At 37.7% G+C, this 19,430-nt stretch overlaps 1 protein-coding gene across 4 annotated transcripts in view; it reads right to left on the bottom strand.

The window, feature by feature from the left end:
• Window positions 1-19,430, bottom strand: part of TBL1X (transducin beta like 1 X-linked) — a 381,972-nt gene that overhangs the window by 39,753 nt on the left and 322,789 nt on the right. For all 4 annotated transcript variants that reach the window (XM_072614421.1, XM_072614422.1, XM_072614423.1 and 1 more), the window contains 2 exons: window positions 15,287-15,432; window positions 9,291-9,555 (listed from right to left, as the gene is read on the bottom strand). In XM_072614421.1, coding sequence (XP_072470522.1) covers window positions 9,291-9,555; window positions 15,287-15,432 — 411 coding nt within the window. The remainder of the gene's footprint in view (window positions 1-9,290; window positions 9,556-15,286; window positions 15,433-19,430) is intronic.

Here is a 19,430-nt window from a genome sequence, read left to right on the forward strand (position 1 = left end):
TGCTTTTCCCTGTGAGCCATCCATCAGAAATCACAGTGTTTCTGATGTCAACACTCTCTATCTGGAAAGCTTCTGTTCAAACAGCGCTGTTCTTTCTGAATGGCTGCTGTCCCCATTGTTTTGTGATGTCTTGATGGATGTCCTAGGATACAACAATTACTGTCTGTTTCAGGAACTTCTATATCATTTTCCTAAACAAAAGTAGAACCCACTAGGCATTCTGAGCAGGCAATACTTAAGGCACTTAAAAAAACAAAACAAAACCAACAAAAAACCTCACAAAAACACACTATTTGCCAGAGACCAAGACAATATTTTTTGGGAAGATTAGATTTAAGAGGGAGAATTGCAAAGAGTTCTAGGCTCTATAAAATGAGGCAGAAAACTAAACCAAAAGGCAGTTTGTGGAACAAACTGCTAGGCACCCATTGCCTTTTCTGACTATTTTCTGACTATCAGTGGTATATGTAAATAAATTTGTTAAGGACCTGTACTTTCCTTGGTGTGAAACCTTCCTGCCATCCCCTAGATACAGACAACATTCTACCTACAGCAGTAGCCAGGTGGATCCGTGGATTGAGTGTGGGACATGCAGTTAGGAACACCTGAGTTCAAGTCCTGTCTCAGATACTTTGCGGTATCACTGGGCAAGTCACTTAACCTCTCTGTGTCTCAGTTTCCTCACCTGTTAAATAAGGATAACAATAGCGCCTACTTCACAGTGTTGTTGTAACACATGTAAAGTGTTTTGAAAACCTTAAATTGCTATGTAAATGCAATCTATATAATTTATAGTCTTAAAAGAGTCATTTGAGGTTTACAAAGGTTAAGTGATCTGCTCAGCACCATAGATTTAATAAGAGTCAAGGGTAGGAGGTGAACCGAGGTCTGCCTGGCTTCAAGTCAGACATTTTATCCACCATGAAATACTGCCTCCCTAACATATACAGTGAACCAGAAATCAACCAGTTTAATAGCTGCCTGTTAATAAATAATTTTAAATCAGTTCCAATATCATCTGCAATCGATAACATTACTGTCATCAAGGGAGATTTCTCAAAGGTTTTCAAAGCAATGTTTTGCCTTTTTCCTCCATGGAATTTAAGATTTTGAAGACTTTATCTGACTAAATATTACTTATCTGTACTTAGACACAAAAATCTTCAGATGTACACCAATGTGAATTGCTTTTCCTGAAGATTAAGAGAACAGCAGGAGGTCTCTCTCCTCTTCTGGTGCTGTGGAATCTCTCTGGAGGAAGGCACAGAACTTTACTCTCTGAGTCTTTACTAATTCATCTTATCTCAATGGTGCCTACTGCTACACAGAAGTCTTTGCGTTACTTCACGGTGAACTCTGCATTGCATGCCCTACCAGCAGCATCTCCTCTCTTCTGAAGCTCGCAGGATACCTTGCCTACTTTCTTTTCTCAGCAGAGGCCATTCCCTGATTCTTGGCTGAGAAATGTGAAGCTGTATCCCATGAACTCGCCCTTCTCCTCTATCTCCCATCTTCCTGTCTCATTTGGTCCACCTCTGTCTGAAGAAAGGGGTGCCTCTTTTTCTTGTCAGGATCATTGGCTCTCCATCTGTTCAGAACCCCATCTTTCCGATCTCTTGTTCAACGATCCCCTGACATGTGTGTTCCTTCCCTATCAATTGTCTCCTTCTACCTTTGCTTACATAATCAGATCTATCCCAGCATCATAAAAAAATCTTTATTTGACTCTGTCAAGTTATTGTCTTAGAGCTGAATGCCTAGAAAAATCTCATCTATATTTATCATCTCCATTTCCTTACTTTTACCAACTCTTTGTGCCTGGTCACTTCTTAATCCCTCATAATTTGGCTTGTAACTCTTAATACTTGATAAAAATCGTTCTTTCCCATGGTGGTTATCAAATGGTGTTTTAAAAAATTGTCATTCTTGTTTCATCTCTCCTCTGTTTTTTATAAGGTTGACCACCATCAGTTTTCTCATCTATTAAGGTCCCCTCCAGCCCTAAATCTATGCTGTGACGATGACTGGTTGTTCTAGAAACTCAACATGCTACTTCCCAGTTCCATGCCTTTTCACGGGTCACCTCTCCAGGTCTGAAATGATATTTTTTCTTATCCCGGCTACTTGGAACCTCTACACTCAAGCACTGTATGCTAGTACAGTGCCTTGCATATATCTGTCACTTAAGAAGACTGATTTCTGTTTTTGAAATTAATTTGTTTTCAGTTTTCTACAATCACTTCCATATATCTTGGATTTTCTCCCCCTTTCTCCCCTCTGCCTCCCTGAGACAGCATGCAATCTTATATAGGTTCTACACATACATTCTTATTAAATACATTTTCACCTTAGTCATGGAAAACTGATTTAACACACGCAGAAGGAGAAAAAAATTCATTTAATACAGCTTGACAACTAAAAGACTGTACTAATATACAAAGAGTTAGACGCAATAAATTAAACCTTTCCTCTTTTATTTTTACCTCTTTCTGATCACCAACTAAATTTTATCATTATTTCTCTAGGTGGTGATTGTATAGATGACTATTATCAAGTCTCTTTATTTTTACCCCAAACACAGAATCTTCTAAGCCAGTCTATAATGAATTATATGTACTATTTGCAATAAATTCCTGATCTGATTTGTGAGTCAGAGAAATGTTTTCTCTGAATTTATATATGTGCACTTCTGCATTTTGGTCAAGCTGTTATAGGGTGTGGCTGCAGGCTTCCTTGTAATCCCAGACAGCTGTCAAGTGTTACATATCATGGGGCCATAGGGATAAGGGCTATGGTGTAAGCCATCAATGCAGTAATCAATTCAATTATACAGTTCTGTTGACAGCTGTACAGCTGGATTGCGGAACACAATCTTCAAGTAAGCAACACAGTTGTCATATAAGTAGGATAAGCAGACACGTAGACACAGTCAGACACACACATCCATACCCTCTGAATCTGATCCTGAAAGAGGAAATCCACTGAGATGATAGGTTCCACTAAGCTATTGATTGAGGCCATCCAGGATAAAGAACTGAGATGGGATTTGTGGTTTCCATAAATTGAATTTTTGGATTTAAGGCAAAAGCAATTGATTTCGTTAATCAGATGAAATTCTTAGGTTGATTACTTGAGTTTTTTTAAACTGGGTAGTATGTGAGGAAAGGTGTATCTAAGTTTTAAGACCACATTAAACTAGAAGGTATGAAGGTCTAAAACAAGAATATAAGAAAAAATAAGGTATATTCACAGGCTCTGACAGATGCAATGAATCCTGCTACTATAAAAGGAAAAGATGAGCAGTGGTGGCTGGTGAATCCTTACTGAGGGGGAAACTACAGGATGTAGACCTAACAAAGAGTAATAAATTTCGATCTTAGAAGACATTAAATCCAAAGCTCTCATTTTAAAGATAAGAAACTTTAAGTGACTTGCCCATGATTAAATATGCCTTCCTGATGGAGGTGTGTCAGAGATGTAATGGAGATTCTACCCAAACCCTATCTTTTTTCAAAAATTATATTAAACCTTTTTTAATTAATAAAAATCCATTTTTTCTCTTTTACTTCACCTTGCCATTGGAAAAAAGAAAGAAAAATAAAACTTTTGTAACATCTATACATAAGTTAAGAAAAAAAATTCCTCATGGATCATGTTAAAAAATATAGGTCTCATTTTGAATCATGAGCTCATCACTTCTCTGTCAGGAGATGGGTAGCATGGTCATCAATGGTCCTTTGGATTGTGGTTGGTCAATATTTTGATCAAAGCTGTCAAGTCTTTCAAAACTGTAAACTGTTCTCCTGGTTCTGCTACTTTACTTTTAATCAGTTTATACTCATTTTCTCAGGTTTCTCTGAAACCATCCCTTTCATAATTTCTTAGATTTACATTCCTCACAGTTGATGAGCAACTCCATAGCTTCTAGTTCTCTGCCACTACAAAAAGCTATTACAAAATATTCTCTGTCCATATTGGTCCTTTTCCACCTCCTTTGATCTGTCCTCCATATAGCTGCCAAAGTGATATTCTTAGTTAGGTCTGACAAGGTTCATTTCCTTACTCAATAAATTACAGGAATTGAATAACATCTCTAGGATCAAACAGAAACTTTTTTGTGTTCAGAAGCTCTTTACAACTTGGCCCTAAATTACCTCTCTAGCTTGATTACACCAAACTCCCCTTCATGTACTCTATGGTTCACCCAAACAGGCCTTCTTACAGCTTTTGATACATAATACTCCCTCTTACGGCTCTGTAGTCAATGCTGGAAATGTACTGCCTCTCAAAACTCCTAATTTCCTTCAAGAGATAGCTCAGTGGTGCCTTCTGCAATGAGGCCGTGCCTGATAACTCCCTGCTGCTGGTGATGCCCCCATCCTCTCACCCCTATTATCATGTATGTTCAGAGGATTCCAAAAGTTTTAGCTTTTTATTACCTTAAAACTACATAGGCTTCTGGAAAACCCTGTACAATAATCCATTCCACCTCATGACTTTCCCCATCACAGTTGTGATATATCATGGATTGGCATAATAAACTGAATGGGGATTTTTGGGGAATTTTGCAGAAGCTGCAGGTGACACGTGACAGTCAGCAGACGACAGAGAAAAAGTTTAGAAACTCAAAAATGCACAAAATATATGTATAGTATTGTACAATATCAACGTATTTTATCTTTTAATTCCATAATAATTTAGACTTCTGCTCTGGTACAAAGGGCGAGCCAAAACATTTTATGTGGATCTCACCCTAACCCCCACAATGTGGAAGGGCTAACTGTATTTTGTACGTTTGTCTTTCCCAGTGGAATGCAAGTTCCGGCAAGCTGGGATTGTTTTGCTTTTGTTGGGCAACTAGGTGGCGCTGCAGTGGATAGAGCGCCAGGCCTGGAATCAGGAACCCTTGAGTTTCAATCTAGCCCCAGACACTTACAAGCTGTATGACAGTAGGCAAGTCCTTTCACTTCTGTCTGCCTCAGTTTCTTCCTCTGTAGAACGAAGATCATGATAGTACCTACCTCAAAGAGTTGCTGTGATGAGATAATAACTGTAAATTGCTTAACAGAGTATATATAGTATACAAAGTAAGCACTATACAAATGTTAGCTATTAATCTTATATTATTGTTGTGAGGAATAAATGATAAAATGAGTATAAAGGACAATGTCTGGCACAATTATCATCATTATCATTATTACTTCTAGCACCTAGAGGTGCCTGGCACAGAACTTGTACTTAAATGCTCACTTAAATGCTCTAGAGAATAAACCTGCAGGGAAATTCACAAATCTTAGGATTAAAGCAAAAATGAGAGCCTTTAGGTAAGGAAAAAAGGAATGAAAAACAGGGTTGATATTAATATGTTAAAGTACTGTATATACCTGCTGTTAGGTGGGGGAAATAGAGGATGCTTTTCTAATACAGATAAAGAAGTTTCCAGACAGAGAAGACATAGTGATGATAAAGACCTGAAATTTCTGTGTGTAGATGTATAAATATGTGTATGTATGTCTCTGCACATATATACAAACATACATATGCACATATATATGTGTGTAGACATATGCATGCTGCTAAGATCATCAATCCCAAATCTTGATTAATAAAAGAGGAAGAAATCTTAAAAGAAAACCACCAGAATTAGTAGCTTTCCAATAAGCTCAGATGTTAAAAGGACACAGACAGAAGGAAGAAAGAAGGGCATGTTACTAAGGACCAGTAGAAAGGGGTGGTAGAGGCTTGTCAGGAAGCTAGGTGGTACAGTGAATAGGGAGCTGGACCTGGAGTCAAGAAGGCTCATCTCAGACATCATCAAACCTGGTCTCAGACATGTAATAGCTATGTGACCCTGGACAAGTCACTTCACCATGTTTGCCTCAGTTCCACCACTCCAGTATCTTTGCCAAGAAAACCCCAAATGGGGTCAGGAAGAATCTGACACAACTGAGATGACTCCACAATAACAACATACTTGTCAAAACAGTGTCAGAAAGACTTAAAGAGTAACCAAGGCTTACCAGAAAAGCTAAGCATGACACAAGTCGAATTAAAAATTCTGTTTGGGTTAAGAAGGATATGAAAGTGTTAGGCCTACACTCTAATATTAGCAAGTGACAGAGAAGAAGCTTAATCACCAAAATCTAATTTTGTCTCCTTCTCTATCAATGAGAATGGTCTTCCATAACCAATACAGTTAAGAAGGAACTGAGGCATCCAGACAGATGGTAAGAGAACATTTCATGGTTTTATACAGCTAATTCAAGTCTTTGGGCCCAGATGAATCAAGTACTGAAAAAATGTGCCCACAAGACAAAGGAACTCCTGCAGTTCATTTCTGAGATACATAAAGACAGAGAAGGTGACAATAGGGGAGAAGCTGAATCTTGGACAAATTTTTTTTTCCTTTTCCCTTTTTTTTTTTTTGACAAACTTTAAAAATTATTAAGCAGATAATAGTAATGATGATCCCAAGCTATAGAGACATAGTACTTTATGATGTATCACAAGGTATTCTCTTATAACCAACTTTCAGATAGGTTGTACCTTTATCATTCCCATCACAGATGAGAAAACTCATGAGTGGATTTTTTTTTTAAGGCAATCAGGGTTAAGTGTAAGTTTCTTAGTAAGTTTCTAAGGCCACATTTGAACTCAAAGTCCTCCTGACTCCAGGGCCAGAGCTTTTATCTACTGCATCCCCTAGCTGCTCAAACTAAGGTTTATACGAGACACTTGAACCCAGAACTCTTAACCCTGAGCGGTGATCATTTGAACAAAGTAAATGCACAAACAGGAACACAAAGAATGAGCTATGCCAAATTAAACTCATTTCATTTTCCCAGAGGCTACTAAAAGGAGATGAGAAGAATGCTATAAACACAGTATATTTTAGCAAAGCATTAAAAAAATCTCAATGATATTTTCACGCAGAAGATGGAAAAATGTAGACTAGATAATAGTAGAGTTAGATTTGGTTATACAAACATACTCAAGGTGCTGGTTAATAGGTCTCTAGAATCCTACCACAAGACTCTGTCCTTGGCCCTTTGCTATTCTGAATCTTTATCAGGTAAACAAGCATTTATCAAGAACCTACATACCAGGTATTGTAGTAGGTTCTGGAGATACAAAGAAAGTAAAAAGCTGTCCCTGTGGTACTCAGAGGAATTCACAATCTAATGGGGGATTAGATGCAAACGACTACGTACAAACAAAACACATTCTAGATAAACTGAAGATAATCCCAGCTAGAAAGCACTAACATTAACAAGCTGGACAAAGATACAGAAGCCATCCTTTGCAAATAAGCAGACATCACCAAGGTGATGGACAGCAAATATGGCCTGAAGGTTCAAAAAGATATAATAGGAACAAACTAACAAGATGAAGTATAATATTTATAATATGAATTCTTGTAATTAGGATAGTATTATCCACTGTAAGTACAGGCTGGGGAAAAGTGTTTTTAAGAATAGTTCTTCTGGAAAATGCCAAGGGGCTTTAGTTGCCTGCAATATGAATCAATAGTACAATACCACTGTTAAAACAAGAGAGAATACAATTCCATTATTTCCTGCGCTGGTCAGAACACATCTTGAGCAAGGAATGTGTTCAATTCTGGGTACCACAATTTAAGGGGGACAATGAAAATGCTGACAAGGTTGTTGAAGGATCTGGACACCACATAGAATGCAGACCTGGGAATATTTAACCCAGAAAATGAAGACTTAGGGGAGGGAGTGAAGGGGAGAAAAAATCTAAGACTTATGGAAATGATTACAGAAAACTGAAAACAAATAAATTAATAAATAAAAAAGAAAATGAAGACTTAGACAGGGTTACAATAACATCTTTAAATAGTTGGTTACTGGGAAGAGCAAATAAACTTCCTTTGCGTTTGTTCCGTTGGGGTAAAATGAAGACAAAAATGGGTGGAAGTTATAGGATTGCAGATTTGGGCCCAATAAAGGAAATTTTTTGGTATAAAATTAGAATTCTTAGGCACTCAGCTCCCCTTTCACTAATTATGTCTGAGCAGAAGCTGGATGTCATAGAATAGATTAAATTGCTAGCTATGAATTTGGATGAAATGATCCTAAGATACTATTATGCTCTGTTAATTGTCTAGGGTCTCTACTAAAATCCTAGTGAAATGCTTCACTGTGGTGGCTAATCCAGCAAAGGACAATTTCTGACTGTTACTTGGACTAGAAATGCTTCAAATGTGATCTGGAAAATAGTAGTATATCTGCTGTCAGAGGACCAGACTGGTCGAATCTAAGGAGATTAATAACAATTATGACAATAATAATGTTTGTAAAGTACTTCACATATCTCATTTGATTCTTATACAATCCTTTCAAATAGGTGCTACTCTTTTCCTTATTTTACAGATGGAAAAATAGAGGCCCAGTATCAAGTGACTTGCACATGGCTCATGATTTTTTTTTTTTTTTAAGAACAGAAAGTGATTTATTCAATTCTCACGAGAAAGGGTCATCCCTCCACCAGGACGGGGTTTGATGGAAGGAGGAAGCTTACAGAGATCGAAGCACCATTATATACCCTAACGCAGAGAATCCCACCTCCCTACCATCCCACCTCTCCATTGGCAGGGAGGTGGGCTAACAGTCTAAAGCATGGCTCATGATTCTTGAGCCAAAGTTCAACATTTTATCCACTAGTGCAAAGAATGTGAACTCTGAAGTTAAGAGAAAGTGAATCTAAATTTAGACTCAGTCGCTTCTCTAGCTGGGGGAATCATGTAAGCTCTTTGGGGCTCAATTTCCCTGTCCGTCAAATGAGAGGATTGAACTAGGTGGCATTGAAGGTTTCTTCCAGATGTATGATCTAAGATCCTACAATTTTATAATTATCTTAAAGTCATATTTTTAAAGAGCTTAGCATAGTAGGCTGGCACACTTTAGGTACTTAATAAGTGATTTCCTTCCCTCTTTTCTTTCCTGTCTTCCCTCCCTCTCTTTTTTCTTCTCTTTCCCTTCCTCCTTTTTCTATTCTCCTTCCCTTCTTTCTTTCCCTGCTTCCTTTCTTTCTTCCCCCTCCTTTCCTTCTTTCCATCCATCATCTATCTACTAAGATCTGGACAGGTAAATATTCCTACTACAGGAAATCTCAGATCTTTTTAGTACATGACACAGAAAAGTTGCACTTGAATACATATTTCTAAAAAATAGATGAACTCTAAGGATGAATTCTTTCCAACTTTCCCACTTTCTTTACCACCCAAGAGAGAAACTAGAAAGCTAGGATCCAAGAGCCACACTTACTTATTGCATGTGCCCCATTCTCTTCCCCATTCACAGTGGCTTCTCCATTCTTTGGTGGGTTTTGCTGAGAGACGGCTGCTGGGGTGGCTGCAGCGGCTGCGGCCGTGGCAGCGGCGGCGGCGGCTGCAGCGGCTGCTGCTGCATTGGCTTGCTGCTGAGCTAATTTTTCTCTGAATGCTTGCTGTCGGGTCTGTACAACATCAGGCATCACGGCATCTATTAGCGATAGGGACTCTATGGGGCGGCCATCAAAGACTGTACCATCCTGGAAGAGAAAACAATAGTGATGGTTATGGGCTCTTTCCTAGAGAGGGAAGTGATTTTTTGAAAAGGATCAGTATGGGACAATCTCCTGTGAATAAGCAGAGTCAATCCCAGGGTCACAGGATTACAGATTTTGAGGCAGAAAGGCCTACAACACAATGCCTTCATTTTATAGACAAGGAGGCCAAGGCGCTAAGAAATGAGGTTACTGGCCCACAGTCACACTGGATTTACATATCCCAGATAGGATCCTCAGTCAGGTCTTTTAATTCCAGAGCTAGAACTCTTTCTTCAATCAATAAGCATTTATTAGGTACCTACTCTGTATTAGGCACTAGACATATAATTACAGAAATGAAATTGCCTGTTCCCTCAAGGAGTGACAATATACACACATAAGCAAAACCACCACATTCACTACAATTATCGCTGTTGCTATGTATTCATACTACTACATACACACTACATGCGTTATTTTTAGGCACGTCATATGTAGACGTATTGCTGACATGTGCATGTCACATGACACACTAATACATCACTATTCATGCAGCAGCACTGTTTACATATGCATATAATATGATATTACGTGGTAGGTATGTAGCAGTACTGTTTATATGTGTGTACGTAATGTATAGATTATACTAAGTACGTAATATATACAGTACATTTGTAGGATTATTGCTTATACAGTATATTGTACTACATGCTATATGCATTATTCTGGATGCAGTAATGTTTTGTATGAATGTCTGTATATAACAAGTATGTAATACAGATATATATGAATGCATGTGGTCGGTTATAGCACACATAATAATGCATGCAGTATGTATGTGGCAATATGTTTATATGTGTGTGCTGTATGACAATGTATGTCTCTATAATATTCACATAACAATGCATTTAAGTAGTATTGCTCATATCTGCATATTATGCCACATAAAACATACTCTGTATACTGTACTAAGATATAACACATATTGTATACTGCACTACATGCATGTTTTAATACTACATACATAAGAACTACAATTACAAATATAAGCATGCAAATATTATAAATACATATAAAAATAAACACATAGATAGACGGTACTTTTTGGGAGAGAAGGTACTAACACCTCAAAATTAGGAAAGATGTCATGTGACAAAATTTTAAAACAACATATAAAATCATATACACACACAAAATATATAAATATCTCTCTATATAACATATAAAATTAGGTCACCGGTTCTTTTGGTATGAAAATAGCATCCAGATGCTATTAAAGAAAAATATTAAAGGGGGAGCAAAACAAATAAAACCTTTGAGATACAGTAGCAAAAAGGTAAAGGCAGAGTTAATTTTTAAAAAGCAAAAAAATAACTTTTTTTGAAATTGAAAATTTTTAAAAAGCAAAAAACGTGCCTGGCCAATAATATTGCGCAGAACTGGGGATACTGAAATACAGTGATCAATATTATGATCTTCATTCTGGCATTCTAAGTCCTTTACAAATTGATTCCAATCTACCTTTTTAGTTTTGTCCTAGGACTCTTTTCAAACTCACACTTTTGGACATGATGAGTTTGATAGGTCTAACAAACTTCTAATTTGAAATATTTAGCAGGTGGGTGGTGATGGAGGATTGGAGTTGAGTAGAACAATTAGGGATGGATATTATAGATCAGGGAGTCTGCACAGAAACAATTAGGAAATCCATAGAAGCTGATGTGGTCATCAAGTGGGAGAATATGGGGGAGCTCATGACCCAGAATAGAGTTTTCAGGCACACCCACAGTTATCACAGGTGTGATAGGGTGCATAATCCAGCAAAAAGATGAAGTAGTCATCCGTCAAGGAGGGGAAGGCCAACAAAATGCAATGCCATGAAAACACAGAAAAGGTTTGCAGTAAGAGGGGATGCCTTATGAGAAATATGACGATTGAAAAAAGGCACAAAGAGATTTTTGGTAGACAATACTAAGAACACCTGGAGATTCTATTATTTGCTCATGGTTCCACAGCTAGGTGTTTCAGAGGCTGGAACCTATGTCTGAGTTGAAGACTTGCCCTCTATGTACACCATGCCATTTTATTTCTCACACAGTACGCTGAACATGTAGAAGGTATTTAACAAATGTCTGATAAACTGACTCATAAGCACTGCCACTTACATACTAAGAAAATTTAGAAAATAGTGTACATTTTTGTACTAAAATTGCTATTACTTTTGGAGCTTTGGAAATGTCTATGAATAACCTGCCTTTATATATGCTAAAAATAGCTCTTTCAAGGTTTCAAATCCAAGTCAGGGGTGTCTTCAAGAGTTAACTTACCAAGCATGAATCTGCAGACCTGACTTCTATGGAATCTGTTCATTTCATATAGTAAAATAAGTTATTTACCAACCTTGGATTAAGATTGTATCTGAGGTAAATGGGAAACCCATTCTTGGGGGCAGACTTTGACCAAATATGGATTCCATTAACTGAAACAGAAATATTTAAATTTCCTCTCTGGATGAACTCCTCCTCTCAGCTGGACTCCTTGCTCTCATCTACATCAATTTAAGTGTCTGATTTTGAGAGCTCTGCAGTTCTCCACACACAGCAGAAAATTCCTTTTAGTCTAAGCAAATTCACACACTGTAACCATATGAAATCTGAACCTGCAGAGCTGGCCCTGACTTGATGTATAAATGCATTAAAAGGACATTTTGCACATGTTTTCATTGTGACATTTTCAGCAATGAACCAACTAGGTTCAGTTAGCAGTCTTAGAAAAACAGAAGTTCTTTTGAATAGAAGCAGTAACTAAAGAAACAAAAATAATAATACGTACTTATTTGACCTTGGCAACAATTATATTAAAAGCGGTAACTGCCTAAGTTAATTATTAAAATCTCTCTCACTTAAACATTTTAAAACTGTCTCTTTTTCTCTTGACTTTCTAAAGACATCAGTGATAAATGAGGAGTTATTCCCTTTTGCCTCATTATACTGTCACTGTCTAGATGACCTTGGGTGAGTTAAACCTGTGCAGGGGGTTCTGACAAGATGACATGGCAGAGTCAGAGGACAAGAGATCAAATCCCACCCTTAATGCTTACTCATATTACTCACATGACCAGACAAGTCACATTCTCGCTAAGTTTCCATTTCTGCATCTATACAAGGAAGTGGGAGGGAGGGAAGTGCACTAAATAAATAGCCTCTGAGGACCTCTTTATTTCATTTATTTATTTTTAAAGTCTGGTACTACAATCCTGTGAATGGATGATCTCTTGGGTTCCATTCTAAATCCCATGACCTGTTGTAGGAGAGCTGAAAGAGTGAGACAAGGCAGAGGAGGAAGAGCTTCCCAAGAATAGGACAGAATAGAAACACATTGATCAAGCACTGAAATGAACAATGGGAAAAGAGGAAAGCAGAGGTAGTAGCTAAGAAAGCACACAGAAGAACCAAGAAGCACCCTTGGATAAAGAAAGATAAAAGGAGGAGGAGGTCACTGAGGAGGGGAGACACAGCCCAATTTAGAAGAGGTATTATGGGGAAAGAAGAGAAATGGACAAGACTTTCCACAATTTAAAAAAAGGGGATTTGGAGAAGATTAAAGATCTGAGAAAAAGAAATAGAAGTGGAAAGGACAGGGGAAATATATGGTTGATAACAAGAATGAGAGAAGCTGAAGGATATTAGGATCAGAATGCCAAAAATGCCTGGTCCAATGGCAACACTCCTGAAACAAGCAACAAAAGCTGCCATAATGAGTGTTGTATTAAAATTGACATGGTACTAAAAGAAGCATACGATGAGGAAACAGCCAAGATAAGGTGGTTATTTCTAAGCAAACTGTCCTGCTCCTGAGTCTGGAGGGAAATGGAAGACAAGGAGATTGTAACAAGACTGATTACTTAGCAGCCTTGGGAGGGAGGTTTGTTAAAATATTTAGAAGTACACGACAACCCTTGTGAACACCATCATACTTCAGTTTCAAAAAGACTGGATGAGTGATTGGCTCTACCAGCTGTGCAAACTGGATTAGGGGGAAGGTTATGAAGGAGCTTTTAAGTGTTCGAGGCAATGACTCTGTCTGTGGAATGAAGATCCCTGGGGGTGGGGAAGGGATGCAGAATTATTATTGCAAGGGTTCCTCCAATCGATATGCATACCAAGGAGGGTCATTTCATTTTTTACTGGATTCTAACAAAACAAGTACACTAACTAAGGAAACATAACCTTGCTATACTGAATGAATACCTGATGTTGGCATTTTTATCCTGAAATTATTTATAGATGTTGTTGTGATTAATAAAATAAAAATTCATCTAAAATAATACTGAGTACATGGTAGCTATTTGTCAATATGCTTTCTGTTGCAGAGGATACAAGCTGAAGCTCCAATCCTGTCTCTAATACTAGTGTATGACCTAAGGTAAGTCATTTAACTTCTCTCCATGTGCTTCAGACAACTCTCTAGGACTTGTCTATTAGGGCAAAGACTTGTAGTCTGCCTCTGGATTTGAGTAGGATATTCCCCTTGCTGAAATAACAGAATCTTTTTATACTTAATGTTATTTTTTTCTCTTTTAACTTTCATTTTTAAAATTTTGAGATCCAAATTTTCTCCAGCTCCTTCCCTACCCATTGAAAAGTCAAGTAATAACTTGCATTATTTTCTTAACCAAATGGATACCAGTGATTCCACAATTACTATCACGCTGATGTCTATGAAATTATTTAACATAAAAAGGAATTCTTATACTCAAAAAGTCTGGGAACCAATGGTACATGAAACTGGTATCTGATGGGAAGACAGGGATGCTGTAAGGTATTCAAGGATATAGCTGAGAAACACAATTCCGCTGACATTCTGGAAGGCCATAAAGAAGCTGTTCAAATGAAAAACACATCTCAGAAACCCAAAATAAAGGAAGGACTGGAGGAAAAAATTGGGGAAAAAATGGATAAAAGTGAAGCAGCCACCACAAAGGAAATTATGTTAGAGGAGTCTGTTGAAGCCAAAGTAGCTTATGAGACAATTGTTCTTTCATTTAATATTTTTAAATCATGGAGGAAAGAACTGGGGGGTTGAGTGGGAGGAAACAGGTTTTCGTTTAAAACCATACTTTAGCTTTCTGCTACCAATTCTACTCTCTTGAAAAGATAATGATAAAATAACGCTGGAAAATTACTGTTAACCTTGAGATCACGACCTCTTCTGTGTTCTGCTCAGTTCAGGTGGAGCAGGACCATCTGCCTTTCCTGTGTGGTCACTTTTTTGCCCACCTGCTTGCAGAGTATAAAGAGAAGAGACAAGACACCCCGTGAAGTGTGCTCATCAAATGAGCGTAACACCAAAATATTAAGTTGATAAAAAGCTGCTGTGTCCTTTTTTATGATTTGAAAATGTGTTGTTTACATACTAAACATGATCGCTCTTCTATGTATACAGAAAACACAGATGTGTAAAAAGCAGGGAAAGCTTGCTGCTATTTTTACTTCTAGGTAACTTGAAGTCCCAAATTTATGAAGGAAATTAAAAGCAAAGGTGAAACACTTAAAATTTCTGTCAAGTACCTTTCTGGAAATAAGTATTTAATGAATACTTGTTTTCCAAGACATGAGAAGTTTTCAAACACTCCTCCCCAAATGCGTGATCGCTCTGGCTGGCTTCTAACTAAAGCACACCTGTAATTGCCCAAGTGTGCATTCTGTTCGTGGCAATAAAGAAAGTGACTTACTTCATTGATACTGATCTCAGCTTCCACATACTGCAGGCCTTTCTGAAGGATGGAGATGAGGGCAGCAGGTGGCACTAGTGTTCCATTGATATTGGATTGACTGATGTGACTTTCAATACCAAATGTGAAGGCCGAATGGGAAAAACCTAAAAGCAGGAAAACAAGCCATGACATGAAACCCAAGTTTACCGACAGTTGCATATCCGTTTATTTTTAAAACTGATTATTGTTTAAAACGTCAACGTGTAAAAATTAACTCAGAATCCAACATTATTGGCTTTGGGTCACGTAGGTGAAAAAATAGCTGGTGGGGAAAGGGGAAGGGGAGAGTAGGGAAGAGGAAAGCTTTTTTTGCTAAATGAAAAACTGGGCTGTGAGAGGGAAAACACATGTAGGAACGAAACAATTAGTTTCAATAAAAAAACAGTAATTAAAAAACCCAAAAAGAATAGGGAATGAAGTCTGGCTGAATCATACTCTGATAAATAAACATTTGACTCAAATCTCTTTTCCCCTTAGGTTAGTATCAATCTTTCCAGAAGCTCAACACTGGGATCTCTTTCTCTGCACAGGCTGTATATGGCCCCAGCACTGCTGTAGCTCACACAAGGGAGTCATTCTTTAACAGAAGATAAGGAAAGGAAAATCCTCTGCTCAGGGCTACAACTGGACACACACAACAAATTCATTCTATGACGAAGCAACAGGAAAAGATGATACTCTCGTCTGGATCTCTTTTCTGAAGTTAAACAGTTTTGTCCACAGAAATAAATAAGGAATTCTCTCTGTTGCTGATATGAGCTTCTGGTTAACTGCGAGATTTCTTGATTATCTCTTCCTTATTTCTTGAATTGTTACCTTCTTATCAAGCTGGGGGAGATAAAACTCTTGCTACTTAAATATATATCCTAGAATTAAGCTTGCTTTCTTTGAAAGAGCTTGGATTTAAACACCAGGGGAAGCAAGGTAGAACTGTGATGGTATTTAAAGAAAAGAAGCCTGGGTTGAGTAGTTAAGCTAAAGTGTCTCTCTGTGGGTTTTTAAGTGGATGAGAAAAAACCCAAAATAATAATAATGACTAACATTTACATGGTGCTTCCTATGTACCAAGCACTATGCTAAGCACTTCACAATTATTATCTCAGCTGATCCTCACAAAAACTCTGGCGGGGGGAGGTTCTATTATTACCCCCATTTTACCGAGGAGGAACCTGAGACAAACAGATTTAGTGACTTATCCAGTACCATACAACTAGCAAATGTTTGTGGTTGATTTGAACTCCGATTTTCCTGACTCTAGGCCCAGCACTCTACTCATTGTGCCACCCAGATACATAAATGGTCAGCGCTAGACTCTTAGGTGATGGCTATTATGACCTCTAGAGACGTTCTCTGCCCTTCTCCCTTTTAGCCCCAAATCGTCCCCTCTCAAGTGTCAGTGTCTTAAATTCCACCATTAGAGAGATTCTTTGGCTTCATGGGAGACCCTCTTTATAAAATGTTAATAGTCCTTCATAAGATAACAAATTGTTTTTTGGTTTAAAGGTAAACTAGTTTATTAGGTCATTTCCCAGGGATACCAGAGTGTTGAAGAAAAAATCCCAACACCTAGAACATAGTTCTCACAACTTCCCTTAGGACAGGTTATAAACATAATCTTATGAACTTTCATTTAACATATAAATCCTTGGTTGAGGTGGAGATGTGGCTAAATGCTTCTGATGAGGAATTATTTTTCCAATGAGTTAATGTTGAAAATGGATGACAATCCATTCCATCTACAGTTAAGTGACAAAGGCAGTGCTATATTCTAAACAGATTCATCCCATTACCATAAAGCAACTTTAGAATCTATTAATTATGTTAGGGGAAATTCTCTATAGGTCATCCAGGTTTAAAAATCTCTTTTTTTCTCTATCTTCCCAACACCTCCCCTTCCCAATTAGACATCAAATATGGTTAAGTACCCCTCCTCCACCCCATCAACTTCCAAGCCTTCTCCAAGGTCACTCGCTTACTACCCTAGTTCAGGAACTTTATCCCCTAATGGCTGAATTACTGAAACAGACTCCTAAGGCTACCCTAACTCCAGTCTCTTCCACCACCAATCCAAGCTATGCACTGCTACTAGGCTAAGCCTTGAGAACAAGGGCTGTTCCCACCCCCAACGCCTTACAATGGGCATTTTGTTATCCCTTTGTCTTCAGTCATGTTTAACTCTTGGTGGCCCCATGTGGGGTCTTGGCAAAGACACTGGAGTGGTGTGCCATTTTCTTCTCTAGCTCATTTGACAGATGAGGAAACTGAGGAAAACAAAACTGGGTTTGAAGTGACTTGTCCAGGGTCACACAGATAGTAAGTGGCTAAGAACAGATTTGAACTCCAGCCCATGCTCAGGGAACTATGGCACCACCTACATGCTCTTTTATTATCCCTATCACTCAGCATCGTGCCTGACATATTTTGATGGTTGGCTGACTTGTAACATAAATTGTTTGAAAGACCAGAGTTTAAATTTCAGAGCCCTAGTTTCTTCATTTGTAAAATGGGCATTTTAAGTTGAATTCAGATCATTGCTAAACTTTATTTGGCTATGGGGAAATTACCAAGAGGTGATTTTTTTAAAAAGCCACATAGTTTTAAGTCTTCAGTTGCAATAAACTAAAAGATTGTAAGACAGAAATATTACTACATGAAAATCCATTTTCATTTCTGTCTTTTCCTAAGCCTTCTCATGCCTTTGTTTTTCTCTAATAGTCATTCTCGATTATTTTTCTACCTCCTTCATTGTCTCACTTTTTTTCACTATAATACAGAGTGCTATGTTTAAGTTAAATACTTCCTATTTTAATTTGAAAAATAAATGACTTGAAAATTTTGTTCCTTAAAAATCCTTCAAAAATAATTACTCTTTAAAAATCAAGCTCATAAGACCCTCACAAATTGATTTCCTTTTCTAGGACACAGATGGGTCTGGGTTTAAAGGGGGATGGGGAGGCATTACCATCACACACGTGATCAATCCAAAGCCTTTCAGGCTTTAAAATTTCTCAGCTCCATCACTAACTTTCTCCTTTGTTCTTCCTATCTCAGAGAGAAAAGAAGCATGCACATTCTTGGTTTTGTCTAATCCCTGTTACTTACAATTTGGATCAAATTCCCTATATTACTTTTTGGACATTATTTGGCCTTTCACGAATTTCCAATCTCTTTCTCTGTACAACTCACTTTTCTTCCTGTTTTATGCCTTTACCTACTCACCTCATACTCCTAAATTCCTAGCAGTCTGGCTTCCATCTCTACTATTCTCCTTACAGCACTCTCTTAATGATCATCCAATGACCTAGTAATTGCCAAATACAATTGTTGTTTTAAATTCCTTGGCCACCTCTCCTCTCCCTCCTTAACATGTGATGGTATTGAAACCCTTCCCTCTCAATGTCCGCTGTTCATGTGGGATCACTGACTCTTAATGTCTTCTCTATCCTTAGTCTTGGCCCACTCAAGGCAGGGATTATCCAAGTTTTTCAATTTGGTCCTTTGTCTCTTCTCTTTCTAAAGTTTTTTCTTGAGTGACTTCCTTGATTACTCCTATATGCAGATGCCTTTTTTATTTAATTTATGGAATAAAACAGGCAATTCCATAACATAGTATCACAAATGCCTTCTAAACCTATCTCCAGCCGTGACCTTCTTATAAGCCCATCTGAATCTTCAGCTGCCTAGAGCTTCGTCTCACCTAAAAAATGGGTTTCAATAGACATAACTTTTTGACATTATCATTATTAAGCCTTATTGTCCTCTCCTTTTAACAAGACCTAATTGAGTACCAATAGATATGACGTTTTTCTAGAAAATGTTCCTCTGCTCAAGAAGCTTATCACTTAGGAAAGATAAGATAGATTCATGATACCATCTGCAGACTCAGCATCACTCTGGGTAGATATATGTCATGATTAAGAACATGTTACAAGACTGTAATGGATTAGAGATCAGCTTTCCATTAACTGCATGACCTGCATCAGTAACTACTGTTAAATGAAGTTTATATTTCTGAGCCAACCATTCAAATAGACTGGAATGAGATTAAAATTCATATTAAGAATTTGTTGACTTCAATCTCTCTAGGTGTTTTTAACTTTTT

Source organism: Notamacropus eugenii, chromosome 5 (assembly GCF_028372415.1).
Source record: "Notamacropus eugenii isolate mMacEug1 chromosome 5, mMacEug1.pri_v2, whole genome shotgun sequence".
Taxonomy (NCBI): Eukaryota; Metazoa; Chordata; class Mammalia; order Diprotodontia; family Macropodidae; genus Notamacropus; species Notamacropus eugenii.